The sequence below is a fragment of the Culex pipiens genome, chromosome 3, assembly GCF_016801865.2.
Source record: "Culex pipiens pallens isolate TS chromosome 3, TS_CPP_V2, whole genome shotgun sequence".
Classification (NCBI taxonomy): domain Eukaryota; kingdom Metazoa; phylum Arthropoda; class Insecta; order Diptera; family Culicidae; genus Culex; species Culex pipiens.
The window spans coordinates 166,533,232-166,552,879 of record NC_068939.1 but is presented as its reverse complement, the minus strand read 5'-3'; the positions used below and the strand labels follow the sequence as shown (position 1 = coordinate 166,552,879).

The 19,648-nt window shown below is 38.1% G+C and overlaps 3 protein-coding genes across 3 annotated transcripts in view; 2 read left to right on the top strand and 1 right to left on the bottom strand.

Moving 5' to 3' along the window:
- LOC120418577 (myotubularin-related protein 13) overlaps positions 1-19,648 on the top strand; it is a 65,382-nt gene that overhangs the window by 780 nt on the left and 44,954 nt on the right. The window lies entirely within an intron of this gene.
- LOC120419030 (zinc finger protein 316-like) lies at positions 39-17,014 on the bottom strand. The gene is made up of 5 exons (XM_039581593.2): positions 16,037-17,014; positions 15,401-15,975; positions 15,252-15,344; positions 6,507-6,971; positions 39-184 (listed from the first exon to the last, which is right to left on the bottom strand). Exons 1-5 carry the CDS (start codon positions 16,856-16,858, stop codon positions 109-111), a joined length of 2,031 nt encoding a protein of 676 aa, XP_039437527.1. The 5' UTR covers positions 16,859-17,014; the 3' UTR covers positions 39-108.
- Positions 17,535-19,636, top strand: LOC120419378 (uncharacterized). Its single transcript, XM_052711087.1, has 2 exons — positions 17,535-18,119; positions 18,184-19,636. The coding sequence occupies exons 1-2, from the start codon at positions 17,865-17,867 to the stop codon at positions 18,277-18,279; spliced, it is 351 nt and encodes a 116-aa protein (XP_052567047.1). The 5' UTR covers positions 17,535-17,864; the 3' UTR covers positions 18,280-19,636.

Sequence of the window (19,648 nt, the reverse complement as noted above, 5' to 3'; positions counted from 1 at the left end):
TGGGGTTTTCTCTAAAATACTGTCCAAATAACTTAAATAAGAACACTTCCTTATCATATAGAATAAATACAATTCATAGAAAACTATAATCAGCAAACAATGCAGTACTCACCTGCAGGCGGTCATCCGGCGCGCCTTATAGGCCGAGACAGATTGAACCGAGCGGGACATTTCGCGGACCGATCTGAAAGAATAGAAAAAATGATATAGTACGATGGTCTTCAAAAAGGTCTTCATGACTATCAAGGACCTGCACTTTCACCGCACCACAAGACTTAGCAGTTTTGTAACTTCCGCAGTTAACGCACTTGACGTTCGAATTGTATTCCTGGGAATTGTCGTTTGCACTAGCAAATTGCGCTGTCCGCTTTGTAAGTGGATGATTCGATTCCCATCTGCTCCAACCTTCCATCGGATGAGGAAGTAAAATGTCGGTCCTGGCCTTGGTTGTTAGGCCGTTAAGTCATTCCAGGTGTAGGAGTCGTCTCCATGCCATAAGTACAAACAACACACCAAACCAAGCCTACTCCGGTGGAATCGCTGGCGGCGGTTGGACTCGCAATCCAAAGGTCGCCAGTTCAAACACTGGGGTGGAAGGTTCCTTGGAGTAGAAAGAGGTTTTGGTGCTCTCCCCATTCAAGCCTTCGGACTTCTAGGTTCGAGCAGAAACTTGCAATAGAGACCACAAAAGACCCGGGGGTCGTTAATGTGGATGGTTTGATTTTGACTAGCAAATTACTGTTGATTTTTTGTTTGCAATGTGTGTATGATTGTCATACCCGCATGCAACTTGGTACTGGTAGAATAAAATAGATGGCATCGCCTCTCCCCAAGCAAAGGAAATTTGAAGCGGCATTAGGGGCACTTCGCATAGACGCCCTTGTTCACATTACGAATAATTACGAATTTGCTCTTGTTTTAGACCAATAAAAACGTTTCAAGTTGACTTTATTAAAATTATCACTGGGTAAAAATAAAGTTAGAATAACTCAATAGATGTGAAACCCGTTGACTAAGTTTCCATATTTTCAAATTTAAAAAAGTATTTGATTTATTTCTTGAAAACTTATCTTAAAGTTTCCAGTACTTAGAAAATAATGTTACAAATTATGAAAGATTCCGAAAAGACGTGAAACCTCAAGAAAAAACATTCATTCAAATTTTCTTTTGCATTAGCATGACTGAATAATTATTATTTTCTAAAATTCTAAAGGAAAATTTTAAAATATCTAAATTTCAGAATTTAAATAATATTTTAAAATTTCCAAACATCTGAAGTACCAAAATTCTAAGATTGTGAAATTCTATTTTTTATGAAAAAAAATCCTAAAATTCTTTGATTTTTTAATTCTGAAATTATATAATTCAAAAATTTGAAAATAATAAAATTCTAAATTTCTTAAATTTCTTAAATTTCTTAAATTTCTTAAATTTCTTAAATTTCTTAAATTTCTTAAATTTCTTAAATTTCTTAAATTTCTTAAATTTCTTAAATTTCTTAAATTTCTTAAATTTCTTAAATTTCTTAAATTTCTTAAATTTCTTAAATTTCTTAAATTTTTAAAATTTCTTAAATTTCTTAAATTTCCTAAATTTCTTAAATTTTTTAAATTTTTTAAATTTCTTAAATTTTTTAAATTTTCTTTAATTTCTTAAATTTTTAAAATTTCTTAAATTTCTCAAATTTCTTAATTTTTTTAAATTTCCTAAATTTCTTAAATTTTTTAAATTTCTTAAATTTCTTAAATTTCTTAAATTTTTTTAAATTTCTTAAATTTCTTAAATTTCTTAAATTTCTTAAATTTCTTAAATTTCTTAAATTTCTTAAATTTCTTAAATTTCTTAAATTTCTTAAATTTCTTAAATTTCTTAAATTTTTTAAATTTCTTAAATTTCTTAAATTTCTTAAATTTCTTAAATTTCTTAAATTTCTTAAATTTCTTAAATTTCTTAAATTTCTTATCTTTCTTAAATTTCTTAAATTTCTTAAATTTCTTAAATTTCTTAAATTTCTTAAATTTCATAAATTTCATAAATTTCATAAATTTCTTAAATTTCTTAAATTTCTTAAATTTCTTAAATTTCTTAAATTTCTTAAATTTCTTAAATTTCTTAAATTTCTTAAATTTCTTAAATTTCTTAAATTTCTTAAATTTCTTAAATTTCTTAAATTTCTTAAATTTCTTAAATTTCTTAAATTCCTCAATTTCTTAAATTTCTTAAATTTCTTAAATTTCTTAAATTTCTTAAATTTCTTAAATTTCTTAAATTTCTTAAATTTTTTAAATTTCTTAAATTTTTTAAATTTCTTAAATCTCTTAAATTTCTTAAGTTTTTTAATTCTTTGGTTTATTTTGCAAATTCTTAAGTTTTTTAATTCTTTAGTTTATTTCTCAAATTTTTAAAATTTTTAAACTTTAAAAAATTTTAAATATTGAGTTAAAAATTTCTAAATTTTGAGTTAAAAATTTCTAAAATTTCAACCTAGCATTGCAAATTGTAACCCAAAATTTGTAAAATTTGTAAAATTTGTAAAATTTGTAAAATTTGTAAAATTTGTAAAATTTGTAAAATTTGTAAAATTTGTAAAATTTGTAAAATTTGTAAAATTTGTAAAATTTGTAAAATTTGTGAAATTTGTAAAATTTGTAAAATTTGTAAAATTTGTAAAATTTGTAAAATTTGTAAAATTTGTAAAATTTGTAAAATTTGTAAAATTTGTAAAATTTATAAAATTTATAAAAATTATACATTTAAAAAATTTCTATAAATTTAAATATTTTGAAATTTTTAAAAATTTCTGAAAAAATCAAAAATTTAGAAAATTATTTAAACTCTATAACTTTTTTAAAATTCTAAAATTTTCCAAAAAAAAAAAATCTTAAATTTAAAAAAAATTCTAAAATCTTCCAAAAATTTAAATTTTGAAAATTTCTAACATTTTTAAAATTTCTATGTTTTTAAAATTCTAAGATTCTGAAATTATGAAATTCTATAATTCTCGATTAAATTTTCAAAAGGTCCTATCTGCATAGGAAACCCATGAGGGATAGGTTGTTTTGAAAATTTAATCTAGAATTCTATTATTATTTTAAAATTCTGGATTTCAATAAGAGAAAAAAAATAAAGTTATAAAAACAAAAACTCCAAATTTAATTCCTTAAATCTTTTAATTCTTTAAATTTGAAAAAATATCAGTTGAATTTAAAAAAAAACTTGTTTTAAATTGTTTAATTTTTGAAGTTTATTTTTCATATTTGTTGTAATAAATGTATATTTACGTCGTTGGTTATATTTGCAGGCCAAGGATTGATACCTAAGAGCATGCAATGGCACTGACCTTGTTGCGTGCTCTTCGGTTGACGTCCACGTAAGGAACATCCTGGAAGGAGCGTAACTAACTACATCCGTAGTTCTGTTAGATCATCCGAATTATCTTGATCAGAACAGTATAGCTCTGGTTCCTTGCGAGTGTCCTATTTTCTTACCTCCACGTTGGCTTGGTTTTCATGATGACCTAGCTGGTGACCTGTGGAAACGGATCGTAAACCTTTGACCACCGCGGGTCAGAGTCGAGACGGCTAAAAGAAAGGGGCGCGACAATGTGGGAAAGGGAAGTAATTTGTGATTGTAGACGGTATTGTTTTGATTCGCAGTATGTTGAGTCAACTGCTGTGGATGTACCTGAAACATCGCACAACGGGGTTTCTCTTCTCTTCATTCTCAGCTACCACCTATCTCCTATTTTTATTTTGCTCTACTGATTCTCACTTCTTCACTGATTCTTCTATTTAATATCCATCATTTGATTTTGATTTTACTAACTTTTGATTCTCTTATCTCTCAAAGCTTTTCCACTCTTTTTTACCAATTGATACTGCTGTAACAAACTTTGATTTTTTCCTTAAAAATATACGTTTCCTTAATGTACTAGTAATATCAAGTCTATTTATCATTTGCCTAATGTTTTTTGATTTTATTGCGAATTTATATATTTGATTAATTCTTTATCTGTCCTATAAATTATCATTACTATTATCTAAGCTTGTTTTGTATCTCTATTTATTAACTATTGTCTAATTTTACATCTAATACATCTAGCTTCTCATTTTTATTCTTTAAAATACGCTCATCATTCTCTTACTATTGATTCTTTGTTTTCTATTGTTTTCAATCTTCACCCTTTTTTCAAACAAGTGAGGTTTGAGCCCTTACTCAATTTATGGAATGGTTAAAGGATTAAAACAAATATTACTATTGTACTTTTGAAAAACTTTTATAACATGCTTAGGACCAAAAATTGTAACAAAACACCGCGACAAAAGAAATAGCTACATATAAACACGACTCAACAATAGGGAAGATTTCAGGAGAAAACAATACACAGTTAATAACAATTAGTTTTTGAATTCAAACTAAAAATAAAACAGTTCTTGCTTTAATGAAAATTGATAGGAACACTATAAATGGTTAGGCGCTTATACTTACATCAAACCCTACGTAATGTACCACCCCCGGCCGAGTTAAAATGCGTAACCGGAAAAGAAGGTGTGCATGCCTGGCACGAACACTCAAAGCGTGTTCTAGCGTGCTGCTCGTACTGACTCAGAGCAAGGGTGAGATGTAGGTGTAAGGGCAGTGCGTGTTCGTCGGGAACCTAGTGCATAAGATCGGTCAAGGCCCGTTCTTACACTGAAAATTGCGAATTGCGAATTTACGTCGTTGGTTATATTTTCAAATTTTACAATATAAAAAAAAAATATTCTCTTCCATCTTTCCAGCACGCGACACCTCACCAACCTTGCCAACCCACCTGGCCGTGCTGACCTCCGTCATCCTGCTCACAATCCTCTCCGTCCTCTGCAAGGAAACCGGCATCACCATCCTAGTAACCTGCGCCGCCCTGGACATCCTAACCCACGTCAACCTTCACAACCCGCTCGCATCCTTCCTCCGAAACCGCCCGCTCATCGCCCGCGTGACCACCCTACTCGCGGCAACCTGCGCCATCGTGTACGCCCGCCTCTGGCTGCAGGACTTTAGCCGACCCCAGTTCCGCGACAAGGACAACCCGGTCGCGGTCAGCGCTGGGGTCACGCGGTTTCTCTCGCAGAGCTACCTGTACGCGCTGAACGCGTGGCTTCTGCTGTGTCCGGACTGGTTGAGCTTCGACTGGGCGCTGGAGTCGATTGGGTTGGTTGGGGGGTTGTGGGATTTGCGGGCTTGGGTTGTGGGGGTGTTTTACGGGGTTGTTGGGGTTTTGGCGTGGCGGAATCGAGCGAGGGGGACGGTTTTGAAGGGGATGGCTTTGGTGGTTGTTCCGTTTTTGCCCGCGAGTGGGCTTGTGCGGGTTGGGTTTGTGATTGCGGAACGCATTTTGTACATTCCATCGCTTGGGTTTTGCTTTTTGGTTGCGGTTGGGTTCTATAGGTTGTTGAACGGTTGTAGAGGGGTGAGTCGGAAGGTGTGCGGGGTTGGGATCGTCGTTACGTGTGTGCTGCTGGCCGCTCGAACTCACCAACGGTCGTCGTACTGGGCTAACGAGCATTTGCTGTTTAGGTCCGCGCTCCGGGTTGTACCGGGGAACGCCAAGGTGCACTATAATATTGCGAGGTTGGCTACCGATGAGGGTGATCGGACGACGGCGTTCCAGTTCTACCGGCAGGCTATTGAGTTGTATCCGGAGTACGAGGCGGCCCACATGAACTTGGGGAATTTGTACCGGGATGAGGGGAAGTACGAGTTGGCGCTGAAGCACTTGAAGAAGGCCATAGAAATTCACGAGGACTTCCATACGGCCTGGATGAACCTGGGAATTGTCTACGCGGCTATGAAGAACCACGCGGAAGCCCTGGTCTGCTACCAGAGGGCACTGCAGAGGCAGAAGCACTACCCCAACTGCGTGTTCAACCTGGGGAATCTCTACAACGACATGGGCAACGCCAGCCTGGCCCTGGCCACGTGGAACGAAACGGTCCGCCAAGATCCGCAGCACATCAAGGCGTGGAACAACATGATCAACGTGTACGACAACGCCAACCGCCAGCAGGAGATCCTCGTCCTAACCCATCGAGCCCTCGGCCACCTCCCGGACAATCCAACCATCCTCTCATCCCGTGCCACCGCTCTGGCAAAGCTGGGCCGCTTCCTGGACGCCGAGCAAATCTACGCCCAACTCGTCCACGCACATCCCCGCGTCGAAAAGTACCTCCAGAACATGGGCGTCCTGTACCACCGCTGGGGCAAACTCGACAAAGCCGAACGACTGTACCGGCAGGCCCTCGCCCTCAACCCCAACTCCGACATGGCCAAAAACAACCTAGCGAAGCTACTCTCGGCGCGACGAACGCCCCGAACTACGTAAAACAATAAATCGAAAAATACTTTTTAATAAACCCAAAGGGCGTTCTTTTTCCTGTTCTACCGAAAAAAAAATGTCCACCTCTTCAAAATAAATAAAAACATCTCTCCTCTTTATATCGCGCGTCCTCCCCCCCAAAACTCACCCACTAATGATCCGGATATTGCCGTAGTCCCCTTCAACCAGCCCGGCGACCTGGTTCGCCGCCAGCACCGTCACCACGTTCAGCAACGGGTCGTCCCCAACATCCGTCCCGCCTCCAGCATCTTCGGAGACCGCCGCCGTCGCCTTCGCAATCATGTAGTCGCCAATGTTGACGAGCTGACCGAATGGGTTCACGACGCCACCATCGCTAGACCCCTCCTCCTCGTCTTCGTCGTCGTCGTCCACCAGCCGGAAGTCGCTGGACGCGCTCATCATGGCGTCATCTTCGTCCATCGGTGTGACGGAGTCCGCGGCGGGAGTAGGGTCGGAGCAGCTGCTCTTCAGGTGGTTGTTGTTGTTGGTGGTGCTTGTGTTTGGTGAGGAGGAGGATCCGCCGCGGTAGTGGGTGTTCAGGTGGGCCTTCAGGTGGTGCGATTTGGCGAAGCGCTTGCCGCAGTCGGGACATCTGGAAAATACATTTGATAAGCTCGATTTTTCAAAATTTCATGAGCTGTTTGTATGTGGGTACAACTTTGCCGAAGAGTGCGAAGAGATTAGTTCACTCTGAAGATTTATAAAAATTAGTAACATCAACCCTCATTCTAACTTTTTACTTAGGTTTTTCGTCAGCACTATAAGCTTGCTTAGTATGCAACCATTTATCTTAACATGGAAAAAGAACATTTTTGGCAGTTGTGTAACGTTCTTCAGAGTGGACTAATCTTTTCGCAATCTTCGGCAAAAACCTAAAAGCATCCATTACTTTTCAGAATTACAACGCCAGATTATTTACACCTACTTTTGCTAATTTTATCATTTTATGTGACTCTTCCAATCTAAGTTAGTTGAGGAAAACTTTAAATTTTTCATTATTTTTTTTTAATTTTAAGTGCTCTGGTGACGTTTGGATATTTGATAAATTCTGTAATCCAACGTTCTAATAACCCTAATTATTCATATTTTTTTTCCGGAGTATCGTATGACCAAGATTTGGGCTTACCGAACTCAATCCAATTTATTTTATAATACGTTAAGATAGGGAAGGGGGAATTTGTTTGCAAACTTGTCGATTTTCCGTGAAATTGAAAAAAAACGATAATAAGATTTAAATAAATTGTCAACTCGGCTCGGCTCGGCAGAAAACATTTTTTCAAAAAACTTCGAAATTTAAGTGGAAATTCAAGTGCAATCAGCTAAAAACAATTTAAAATGCATTACCCTGCGTTTATAATTTAGCGTAGAAAATTTTCACCGCACGAAGCTTGCCTTATTAAGAATTTTATTTAAAAAAATAAATCTTTGGAAATCTTAACTTTTTTTTTTAGATATTCATAGTTTTGTTTTTGTTTCATAATCTCTTGATACAATTTAAGATAAGGTCCAGAGTTTAATTCTTAACCAGTCTCCTTAACATTTTCGATGACAGTACTTGTTCGGTAATTGGGCTGAAAGAAAAATAACGATGGGACCACCGATGCAAAATATTTTCTTTGCAGAATAAAAAAACAGATCGTTTTAATGTGTTTGCAGAGCTCACCTTTAAACGTTCCTTTATTTTTGACGCTAAACTTCATTAAAATTTCAAGAATTATTTTTAATTTGTTAAACTTTGGGTTGAACATGCTTTTTGCATCCACTGGCCCCTCGATCATTTCGGTTTGTTTTTATTTTTTTACGTTTGTCTGCTTTTTAAATGGGCTACAGCCCAGTTACCGAACAAGTACTGTATTTCGAACTTTGAATGTAAACAAAAATTGGATGGAAAACAGGTGAGATTAAAACTCATACTATTGAATTGGTAGACTAAGGCTTTATCCAGTGCAACCTAGCCGCATGATTTAGTGTTATATATTTCGGGATTCCTCGAAAATACTGCATTCATTAAAATTGTCTTGAAAAATGATGAGATATAAAATGTGATAGAATTTGAAACATCTTTAACCGATTAAAAACATTGAAAATATTATTAATAAAAATGTATCCAGGTTTTTAAGCGTTACGAATGGTGCACGCCCGAAATGTCAAAATCACGCAGTGGTATCAACATTACAAGAAAAAGTGCCATGACATGACAGCCACACGTTTTTTTTCTCATGTTGGTACCACTGCGCGATTTTGACATTTCGAGCGTGCAACATTCGTAACGCCATCTTCGCTTAAAAATCTGGATAAAATTTGGCTAGGGAGGTCCTAAAAAATATTTAAAATTATGTTGTTGAAATTTTTGAAAGAAATTTATAACTCAAAAAAGAATCTGAGCAACGAATAAGGGGCCTTCCATAAACCACGTGGACACTTTAGGAGGGGAGGGGATAGTATGAGATTTCCTGCTTTTTACAAATTCACATTGGCCATGTTAAATTGTTTTGCTTGATTTACTACCAATATTTGAATAAAAAATAAATAAAATCAGTGAAATATACTTTTTGAAAATTAACATTTGATTCTTTAAAGTGATGCAATCTAAAACACTCGTTTTGTACATTTTCAGATGCAATATAATTTTTGAGGGCCACGTGGTTTATGCACAATCCGTAGGTACGGATCTCGGCAGGAACGCGGTCAGGAAAAGTTGCACATTCTTTTCGTGACCCCCAAGAAAAGTTGACAGCGCGTGCGCATGAGTATTTTGGGAAAAAATAAAAAGTTTGAAATAAAAAAAAACTTAAAAATTTAAAAGTTTAAAAAATCGAATTCAGATTCAAAGAAATCGACGGTAACATTTTAAAAGGCATCATGTACATTTTGACACTTTCTGAGTTATTGCATATTCTGAAAGTACTCCTAATAAGCTACCTTTCCACCAAAAATGAGCAAAAGTTACTTCAGTAAAGTCTGTTTAATCAACCTGTCAACCTGTCAAACAAAAGACTACATGAACCTCGTGACGAAAAAAAAGCAACATGAACAAAACGCCATGTACATTCGGCGAAGAAAAACGAATCATAACAAAGCGTCTCCCTCAATGACAGCAGGGTGATATAGACGTTGGTGATTTCAAAAGAAGTTATGTTTGTTTTTCTCAAATAAAATTACGGAAATAATGTTTTATTGAAGTTGGATGATCAAGTATCAATAAAAGCAACGTTTTTCATCGTTTGTTATCATAAGAACATCTTATTTTGCTTTTATATTAAAATGGGAATTGAAAATGGATGCTCAACATTCAAATGCGTTTTTCTCAAAACGCATGGTTTGTACATGATGCTTTTTGAAATGTTGGCGTCGAAATTCAAAAATTATAAAATTCTCAAAATATTTGCCGCCATCTTAGATTGCCAAAAATCAGATAACTTTGGAGCTTTTTTGAGTAAAATTTAAGTTTAAAGACCCAAATTTTGAGAAAAACAAAAAAAAACAAATGATTCGATTATCCGGAGTGAAATTTTGGCTTGGGCTTCGGATATCGAGTACAAACCGTATTTTTGTTTTTTTTTTTTAATATATTGATTTACAATATTTGATCGAAATATTTCAAATTCTTCAGATTTTGAATTGTTTTTTTATTGTAGAATCCTAAAATTTAAATTTTTCTACAAGTTTTATTGGTTTTGTTTTTATTTTTACAGTTTTGATTTCGTTTTTATTCTTCGATTTTTAAATTTCTGATGATTTTAATTTTTAAATTCATTAAAATGTTTGTTTTCTAAAATAAAAAAACAGATTTTTTTTATCTCTACACATCTAAATGTAATTTTTTTTAATTATTTGATTTTTTTCATTTTTAAGTTTTAAAATTGTTGTGTTTTTGAGTTTCTGAATTTCTGAGTTTTTGAGGTCGAATTGTTTAATTTTTTGAACTTCTAAATTTTTAAAATATATATTTTTTTGCCAGAAAATATGAAGATTATTGTTATCTTTCTATTTTACTTCATTCGGATGATATACAGTAGTTGTTCGGTAACTGGGCTGCTTTTTAACTGGGCGCTCGATAACTGGGCCGTAGCCCAGTTAAATAGCAGACAAACGTCAACATACCAAAACAAACCGAAATGACCGACGGGTTATTAGATGCAAAATCGTGGTCAATAAATAAAAAAAAATTGTTCAAACTTTTTTGTAATTTCAAGTCAATTAAAGAAAAATGCAAAGAAAGCATTGTAAATAAATTTGAGTATTTTTTATTTTTATATTTTATGTGGAAAATATTATGCATCGGTAGTCCCCTCGTTATTTTTTGTTCAGCTCAGTTCGTGCTTGCCATTTCATTAGGGCACATAACTTTTTTAGGCAAGAGTGTGTCACTTTCACACCTTTATGTAAACTGTCATTTGAGTGAAAGTGAAAGGGATACACTATTGTTTACAAAAGTTATGTGCCCTTTTGAAATGTTAGGCTCCAGTTAACGAACAGCATTCGGTAACTGAGCTACGTTCTCTGCCCAGTTACCGAATAAGTTCTGTATCATATTTGAGGACCACGTGGTTTATGCAAGATCCCTTCCAGGGTTGCCATGTCAAAATTGAAACAATCTTACCGTACTTGGCTGGAAAAAAATAGTCTGGAAAAATCTGGCAAATGAAAAACTAACAATTATGAATGGGAAAGCCACATAAATTTTTATTCTGACTGACACTTAAAAATCTGGCATTCCCAGATTTATCTGGAAACCTGACAAACCTGGTCAGACAGTGCGTGCGCATCAGATTTATGGGTACAAAAAAAATTTAAAGTTTAAAAAAATGTAAATGTTAAAAAAAATAATTCAAATTCAAAGGTTCACAAATTCTAAAATTAATAAATTCTTACATTTTTTGCCGCAAAATTGCAAAAAAAAGAGATAACTTTGGAGCATTTTTAAAGTCAAAGTTTAGGTTAGAGACCCAAATGTTGAGAAAATAAAAAAAAATGTGATTCGATTATCCGGAGTGGAATTTTGGCGTGAACTTCGGATCATCAAGTACGAACAGTCTTTTAATTTTTAAAATTCCTAGATTTAATTTTTTTTTATTTGAATTTGGTGAATTGTATTTTTTAAACTTTTGAACCTGACATTTTTCTATGTTGTCACAATTTTATTTATTTTCAGGTATTTTAATGTTTGCAGTTTGATTTTTTTTACTGATTTATTTTTAAATTCGTTAAAATGTGTGTACCGTAAACTGGGGTCAATCGGGACACATGGGGCGAATTGGGACAGCAGTTTTAACCATGTTGGAGCACAATATTTTGATTTTTCTGGTTGGTTTCGGTTAGAACAGACTCAGACCAACAAAATGTGTACATCCATTTCCAAATTTAAAAGCTTTAAGTGCTCTAAAAACTGCTGTCCCTATTCAGACTGTAGTCCCGATTCGCCCCAGATTACGGTACTCAAAATTTTTAGTTATTAAATTGCGATTTTTTGATTTCTAAATTTCTAAATCATTGTTTTTTTTATATCAGAGATTTCTGATTTTTGAGTTTTAGAATACCGTAAACCGGGGTGACTTTGATAGGATTTCAATTTGTTTTTGGAATATTTTCCAACAGGAAAGGTTTTTCTCAAGATTATTATTTCTAAAACATGTAGGGGAGAGTGGGGAGACTTGATCCCCTTTTTTTGTATCGCACATAACTCTGTCAATTTCTCACAAAACTATGATCTTTTTGCATGAATTGAAAGCTTAAACATTCAACTATGTTTGGCTGATAAGGGTATTTCATCAGATAAACTCTTCGAATAATGCCAAGCGTTTTAAAAAAATATTTTAAACCGGCATTTTCAAAATGTTGGGGGTAATTTGATCCCCCTTTCAACATTTTGAAGAAATCTTAAGCAAAATGTTTCTTATAAATCCAAACTTTTTATTTTCTATAAAATACAGCAATTTCACATTAAACCTGTACGTTTGTGTTCAAAATATAACAAGTTTAGCATGTAAAATATTTAAAAACTTAAAATTTTCTTTTTTAGACCAAAATTGAGCATGTTTACAAAAGCTGGTCATTTTTGTTTACAAAACTTTTGAAAAATGGTTCAAACTACAGTTAGTTATGTACAACTATACTGAAGGAAACTATGTACGAAAACCCAGCCAAATTATTTAATCTTGAGGCTGATTCCAGTGACTGTAAAAATGCAGGGATCAAGTCTCCCTAAACGCACTTTTTTAAACAATTGATTGTAAAAATAGTATGACTATAAATTTAACGTCAAATGCGTAAGGGTTTTGGAGTTGATATGTTTATCGAACAATTCATGTATAAAAAATATTTTTTTGAATAATTTTTGAGTGTTTTCTATACTTATCAAAACAAAGAAAAAAGATCTCTTGGAAGTTTTTTGCAGCACTTCTTCGAAAAATGTGTGTAACTCAATCTAAACATTTTTTATTTTTTTTCTTTGTTTTCTACAATGAGTTTTAGTCAATTTCGCACAACTTTCTAGAACAAAGCTAATTGTTTTACCCACATGCTGACGAGATACAGGCTTGGGATCAAGTCTCCCCGGGGATCAAGTCTCCCCACTCTCCCCTACTGGGGTACGCCACACCAAGTCCATGCACTATTTTGGAAAAAAAAGTTGTTTCAATAGTGTTTAGAAAAATAGTTACGTTAAAAATTCTTAGTTTAAATTCCGGGGTGACTTTGATAGTCATAGTTTTTCTTATTAAAATCATATTTAAGATGTTTTTTTTTTTTTTTTTTTTTTTGCGGATCGAGGTGGGATAGCCAGGATCAAGTCAGTCCAAGTCCGGTTGTGTAAAGGAATGGTAATGGTCGTGTCAATCACATGCGGATCGCTCGCACTCCATGGGAGCGGGGATTGAGGACATGATTGGGTAGGTTAAAATGAGATTGTGTTTGTGAGAGTATGTAATCGTGTAATGATGTAAATAAGCTAAATAGAAACTTCGTGCTCAATCGCCGCCCCCAATGTTCATTAAAAACCCCATTTGCACAAGCTTCCCAAAATCAGTGCTGTAGGTTTGAACTGTCGAGACTGTTAAAACCTACAGAACTGGCCCCAAGGAACTCGAGCAAACGGGGTACACTATCCACGCACCAACGGACTTTTACTACGTGACCCTTAACTGTTCCAACAAAAGCAAAATTATTAAAATGAATTCATATGTTGAGATTTAAACTCAATTAGCAAAGGTCATTATTTAAAAGAAGCAAAGAAACACACCTCGGGCAAAATTTTCCCACATAAAAAGGACTTATATAAAATGTTTTACAGTCTTGCAGTCCCCTGTCCTGTCACGTTCGTCAAAAGTCTTGTCAATTTTGCTGAAAATTAAAGTGGTTAGTGTTGCAGTTAATCGTATTCAACATGGCCAGAAACGGCAGGCCTGTAATACGATTATCATGCATGAGTACTTAGCTTTAAAGAGGACGACTCCGCAACCGCCGTCAGATGTCCTCGATCACCTTCGCCAGTATAAGTCGCAATTGGCCACGAGTTTGTCCTGGTCGTCCTTTGACCAGCTCCGCGGTGGGTTTCATCATATCGAAATCGGAATTCCATTACACTACGCAACCCGGCCGCTAGGTACGCTCCAGTTGCTCCGAATTTTCCGACGTCAGGCAGCATTCGATCATTCGGTTCCGTCTGGATTTATTCTTCAAAACTGTGGCACTGCAAATATTCTTCAAATAACTAATAAAGAACTATTAATATTTCCAGACACCACTCGGCAAAGATCAATGTGTAACATCTTTGACTGGCGCTAGTATGGGGAACAAATGCTCCCCTGCTCTTTCCGTATTGGTAAAGTGCATTACAAGCCCTCCGACCGTCCCATGCTTTCCATGGGGGCAAGGTCCCAGCCGTGCGGAGGGAAAATCATATTTAAGATGTTCAAACTTTATTTGTACGTTAAATGTACCATCACTAAAGTAGCTGATATAGTTTTAAGAAAAAAAAAAACCATGTTTATATTTAGTTAACTAAGTTTATAAGCTTTTCAACAAAATACATATAAATTTTAGGTAACATTTAGGTAAAAAGTCGGAATTTTGCCAGAAATTTGTTATAACTAGTTTTGTTTAAAAACTATCGATTTAAATTGCATTTCATACTGAATTCGAAGCACGAATCACAGGTTTTTACATTTTACATGACATTTGTTCAACTGAAATTGCCTATAAATTTGGAGATTTTTTTTAGTTGTGTTTCAAAAACACATATTATTTATTATTTACAAACTTATATAACCTTCTCCTAATGGAAAATTGTCCAAAGAATCCGAAAATGCATTCCGTTTTCCGATTCAAAATTATGTTCATTGAGAAAATCATGACACTTCGAGAAGTTTAAAATAATGACTTTCACCAACATTTTCTTAACTATAGTTAACTAACTTTCTAAACTTTCCAAAATTTTATGAAAAGTTCTTTTTGAGGTACTTTGAACACTTCTCTACCACGGTCAGTCAGTATGATTCTAAACCATTCCGTACGTATTTAAATTGTACTCTTCATTTTGCGGAAAAATCGCAAACCTATCAAAGTCACCCCGGCTATCAAAGTCACCCCGTTTTACGGTACTTGTGTTTTTGATTTTCTAAATTTTGGAACTTTTGAGTTTATAAACATTCAAATTGTTTAATTTTTGAATATAAGTATTTTAGAATTTTCGAATCTCGAAATTTTGAAATTATTCATTGTTTTTTTTTGCCAGAAAATGAAAAGATTATTTTGTATCGGCATTTTAGGATCGGGTCTTATGAGGCATTTATGGACATTCAATTTTATTTTATCGAATACAACATTATTTGAAGAAATGTAATTTTCAGGTTCAAGGCAGGGTTCTACTTACGGATACTTCTTCACACCGGTGTGCGTCAGCATGTGACTGTTCAACACGTGCGAGTACGTAAAACTCTTGTCACAAACCTCGCAAACGTAGGGCCTGGAAACAAAGTTATCAAAATAAATTTCCAAATATTTAAACAATTTTCTTTTTACCTCTCCCCAGTGTGCGTCCTCTCGTGCTTAATTTTACTCCCAAAATCGGAAAACTTTCGCTCGCAAAACTTGCACTTGTACGGCTTGGCTCCGGTGTGGGTTCGCATGTGCCGGCGCAGCTCAAACGGCACCACGAACGCCTTCTCGCAGTCGGAACATTTGTACGGTTTGTCCCCCCGGTGCCGGCGCATGTGCGTCTCCAGCGCGTGCTTGTACTTGTACGAACTGTTGCACAACTTGCACACGTGCTGCTGCTGTTGGGGCTTGAGGTTGCGCTTCACCCGGATCACCGTCTCGAGGGATCCGTCTGGACCGGGTTGGGTCGTGACGGCTTCGATGGTTGGTTTTTCCTCGTTCGGGACGTTCGCCTTCCGGATGGTTTGGAGCGTCTTCATCGGAGTCATGGCCGGTGGATCTGGGGGTGGATCCGGGTTGGTTTCGGCAGGGGGAACCAGTACTATCTGTTGGTGAACCGGTTGCTGGTCCTCCCGCTCCGTGATACTCGACTGTGGTAGCTTCTGGAAGTAGCTGGTCGTGTTTGAGTGGTCCTCACCGCTGTCTTCATCCTCGTCGTACTGGAAGAGCAATCGAGAAATTAGACATGGAAACTATTTGGAATAGTCAAACAATACTCACGATAATCTCCCAGTCTTCCGGATCACTCTCGTTCTTGATGTGCGCCAGCTGGTCCAGCAGGTCGTCCTTGTTCACGTACACCAGTTCCGCGTTGAAGAAGATATTGGCACTGCTGTCGTCCACCTTGTCTTCCTCATCGGCAAGCCGGATATCTTCCTCCTCCTCTTCCGCCATCAATCCCGTGCTAATAAGCGCTGGTCGCTCTTGAGTCCCTTCGTCTTCCTCCTCGTCAGCTCGGGACGTCGAAGGCGCCAGCTCATCGTCATCGAACGTAATCAACGACTCTGCCGCATCGTCATCCTGCAACGGTTCTGGTGTTTCCGGAACGCCATCCTGCTCCTGCTCCTCCTGTGCTCCACACATCACAATCTCCCCGTTATTCTCCAGCAACATCCTCGGCACCAGCTTCACGTTCAACCCGGTCGGTGGCTTGTAGCTGTACACCACGTCCGACCCGATCGGAATCTGAATCTCCGACGAAGACCGGGAATCCTCCTGCTCCTCGCCCACATCCTCCTCCTCATCCTCCAACCGGCTAGCCTCCCTGTAAGACTGCAAAATCGCGTCCGAGCTCTCGCAGTTCACCCGGAACCGGTACGCCACCGTTAAATCCCCAATACACCCCGCGCAAATCTGCTCCGGCAGCGAATCGTGCCGCCGGATCTGGACGCTGGTGCACTGCATCACCTTGGCGCAGTAGCTAAGGTTCGATTCCGGACACAGATCGAACAGCGAGGATCGCGCCTCGGTGCCCTCCTGCAGACACACCCGGCAAGTGACCGTCCACTCCGGGTTGAATTTCGCTTCCGCCGCCAGAGACATCGCCACAAATGTTTTAAAAAGCACAACTTTGCACTAAACCGGCCATAGAGAGCTGAAGCGTTCGCACATTACTATTGAAACAATTTAATTTGATTTGCAAATAGTTTCAGTTTTTGTTTTGCTCCGATTTGTTTTACACCCGATTCTGTTTGGTTTTGCGCTTGAAGGGTTGTTTACGTCAAATGACAGCGCGAAGGAAGGAAAAAGAAAGGGGAGTTGGATAAATTTGAGCTTCCCGGGAATTTAAATATTTGCAGTCTTCAATCAAAATAGGGTCCTAAAACAAAAAAATATTTCAGTTGACTTTTTTTTATTTAATTCATGAATAACAATAAAAAGACAACATTTTACCATTCTGTCAAGGAAGGTCGTGTAGTTAATTTTTCAAAATTTATTTAAAAATCCATTACCGTAAACTGGGGTCAATCGGGACACATGGGGCGAATTGGGACAGCAGTTTTGACCATGTTGGAGCACAATATTTTGGTTTTTCTGGTTGGTTTAGGTTAGAACAGACCAAGGGGGTTGACACATCGAATATTTTTATTCGAATCATTCCGTTCATTCCAGAATTATTCCAGAATGATGGTGGAATGATTCATTTTTGCAAAATTATTGTTAATTTAATTTTTGCGTGTAAGCGCTGATCTTCTGTCAAACTGCGAGAAAAAGTAAACATGCTTCTTAAATCAAATCAAAATTTAATTGTCCGCAAATGTTCGAGGCAAAATCCCGCCGGAATCTGCTCCAACTGACCGAGGTAGGCAACACGGAACCGGAAACTGTCAGAATCCCGCACCCGGTGGTGCTGCTGAGTATGGAGGACCACCTTAACCGGACGGGGAAGATAGACAACCTCATGGGTGCTGCTCGGCTGCTAGCGGAAATGACCAAAAAGGGCTGCGTAGAAGGGAGCGGCGGAAAAGGCTGTTGATGCCGACGCCAAGACTAAGGAGACTGCGGTCGGCCCCAAGAAACCAACCTTGGTGCCACTGTGGCTACTACAATGTGGTCACAGGACCGTTTGCGCTGTGCAGCGCAAGATCCGCACTACGGTCATGTTCCGTTGTCCGCGTACTCTGCGTCTTTCCCGCAACTCCAAGTTCCCACGAAAATCAATGCCAACACGCTGGTGGTCCTGATCTACCTGGGCGCCTACAAGAACCACGTCAAGGCTGCGGTCAAGAAGCTGTACGGCGTCAAAGTGTACAAAGCGCAAGTGTTGTGGCCGGATGGTAAAAAGAAGGCGACTGAGACGAAGGTCTTCGAAGTTTTTTTTTCATTTTTGACAAGTTAGATGGTTTTAACTACGATTTTTCTTTCAGGACTTGAACAAAACAACTCCGGCTCGTCCGCCGTCAACTCCTCTGTCGAAGGAACAACAATCTATATACAATCCGGGTCTTTGCGTTAATCGCTGACAAGATGGCTCTTGTGACGGAGAACTCACCATGCAGCAAGCCGCCCAGGAAACTAGGAAGGGTCCCAACAGCGCCCTGTCGTTCCTCTTCCGAAGACCCCCCCCCCCCCCCCACCCTCCTCCAACGACGTGGCAAACCCGGAAAATACGGACCTGGAACCGCTTAAGCACAAGAAGTGGAAAGGCGAACGGAGCATGTCGTATAAGCCGGAAGACCTCTTCATCGAACCAACGAAGCACCGAACGAAGGATTGGCCATCGCGAGAAGTTACGAAGAACTTAGTCAGAAGCCCGGCAGCAAACTGGCCGTAGTACCAGCTTACACACGAGAAGGTAAACACGGGCATGAACCGGCCGGAATATCTAAGCCAGTGGACGACCCGAGGAAGGCGGCAAGGCTCAGATCAAGACGCCGATCAAAACCGTCGAACTGCAGGACAAAAAGTTTAAACTGCCGGACGACGACCGGCGATGCCGAGTGTTCTACGATCCGAGCACGTGACGGAACGCGAATGGACGTTCGCAGAAGGGACAAATTGGATCAGCTCGAGTGTGAGCTGACCTCAAGAACTGGGAACCGGGAGCTCGCCTACACGGGTCAACTTACGACGAAGATGCACAAAGAAGCTCGGAAGTTATGTGGTTGTACATCCTCGGTGATGTCAGACTTGGCGCTTTGGAAAACGTCTCCCAACATTTCCAGGCTTGCCGGCCTGGACCCAAAAAGTATTGAGAATCGTTAAAATGTACTTATGTGAAGAACAACGTTCTACGCCGTTTCGTGGTGAACCGGTCCGACGAGGACCTCCTTCGACACGTAGTGGTCGTGTTTCGGGACATCGGAGCGGTGACCGGAGAGATGCGTACGCTGGTTCTGGTGGGGAGTTCTCGCTGAAAACGATGAGGATGACTTTAGTCGGGATGGCGGTATCATCCGCGTGGATCGGATTGCGTACATGAGAGACAACCTTGGCTCATTCAGCAGGGGGCGCTAGTCGGGATGAACCTGGTGAGAATCGGGAGGCTGGAGCAAATGTAGGTTGGCTGAATAACAGTTGGATTCAGGCCATCGACCTGCCGACGAAGTGGTCCATCGACCCGGCGAACGTTGGCACCGGCCCTTCAGGTTGTGATGCCACTGATTCCACGAAGCTTTCGCCGGTCAGCAGCAGCAAACGCATCCGCTAACATTCACGTGAACGAAATTGGCAATCATATTGCGAGCAGGAGCTGATGTAGCTAATCACGCGGAAACAGACCAAGCTCAGAAGTTTATGAATCTTCTAATTCATTTTTACACAGATTTGAATATTTGATGTTTATATTTCTGCAAACAGCTTTGGATGTTAGAGGGTTTAAAAAAATAAAAT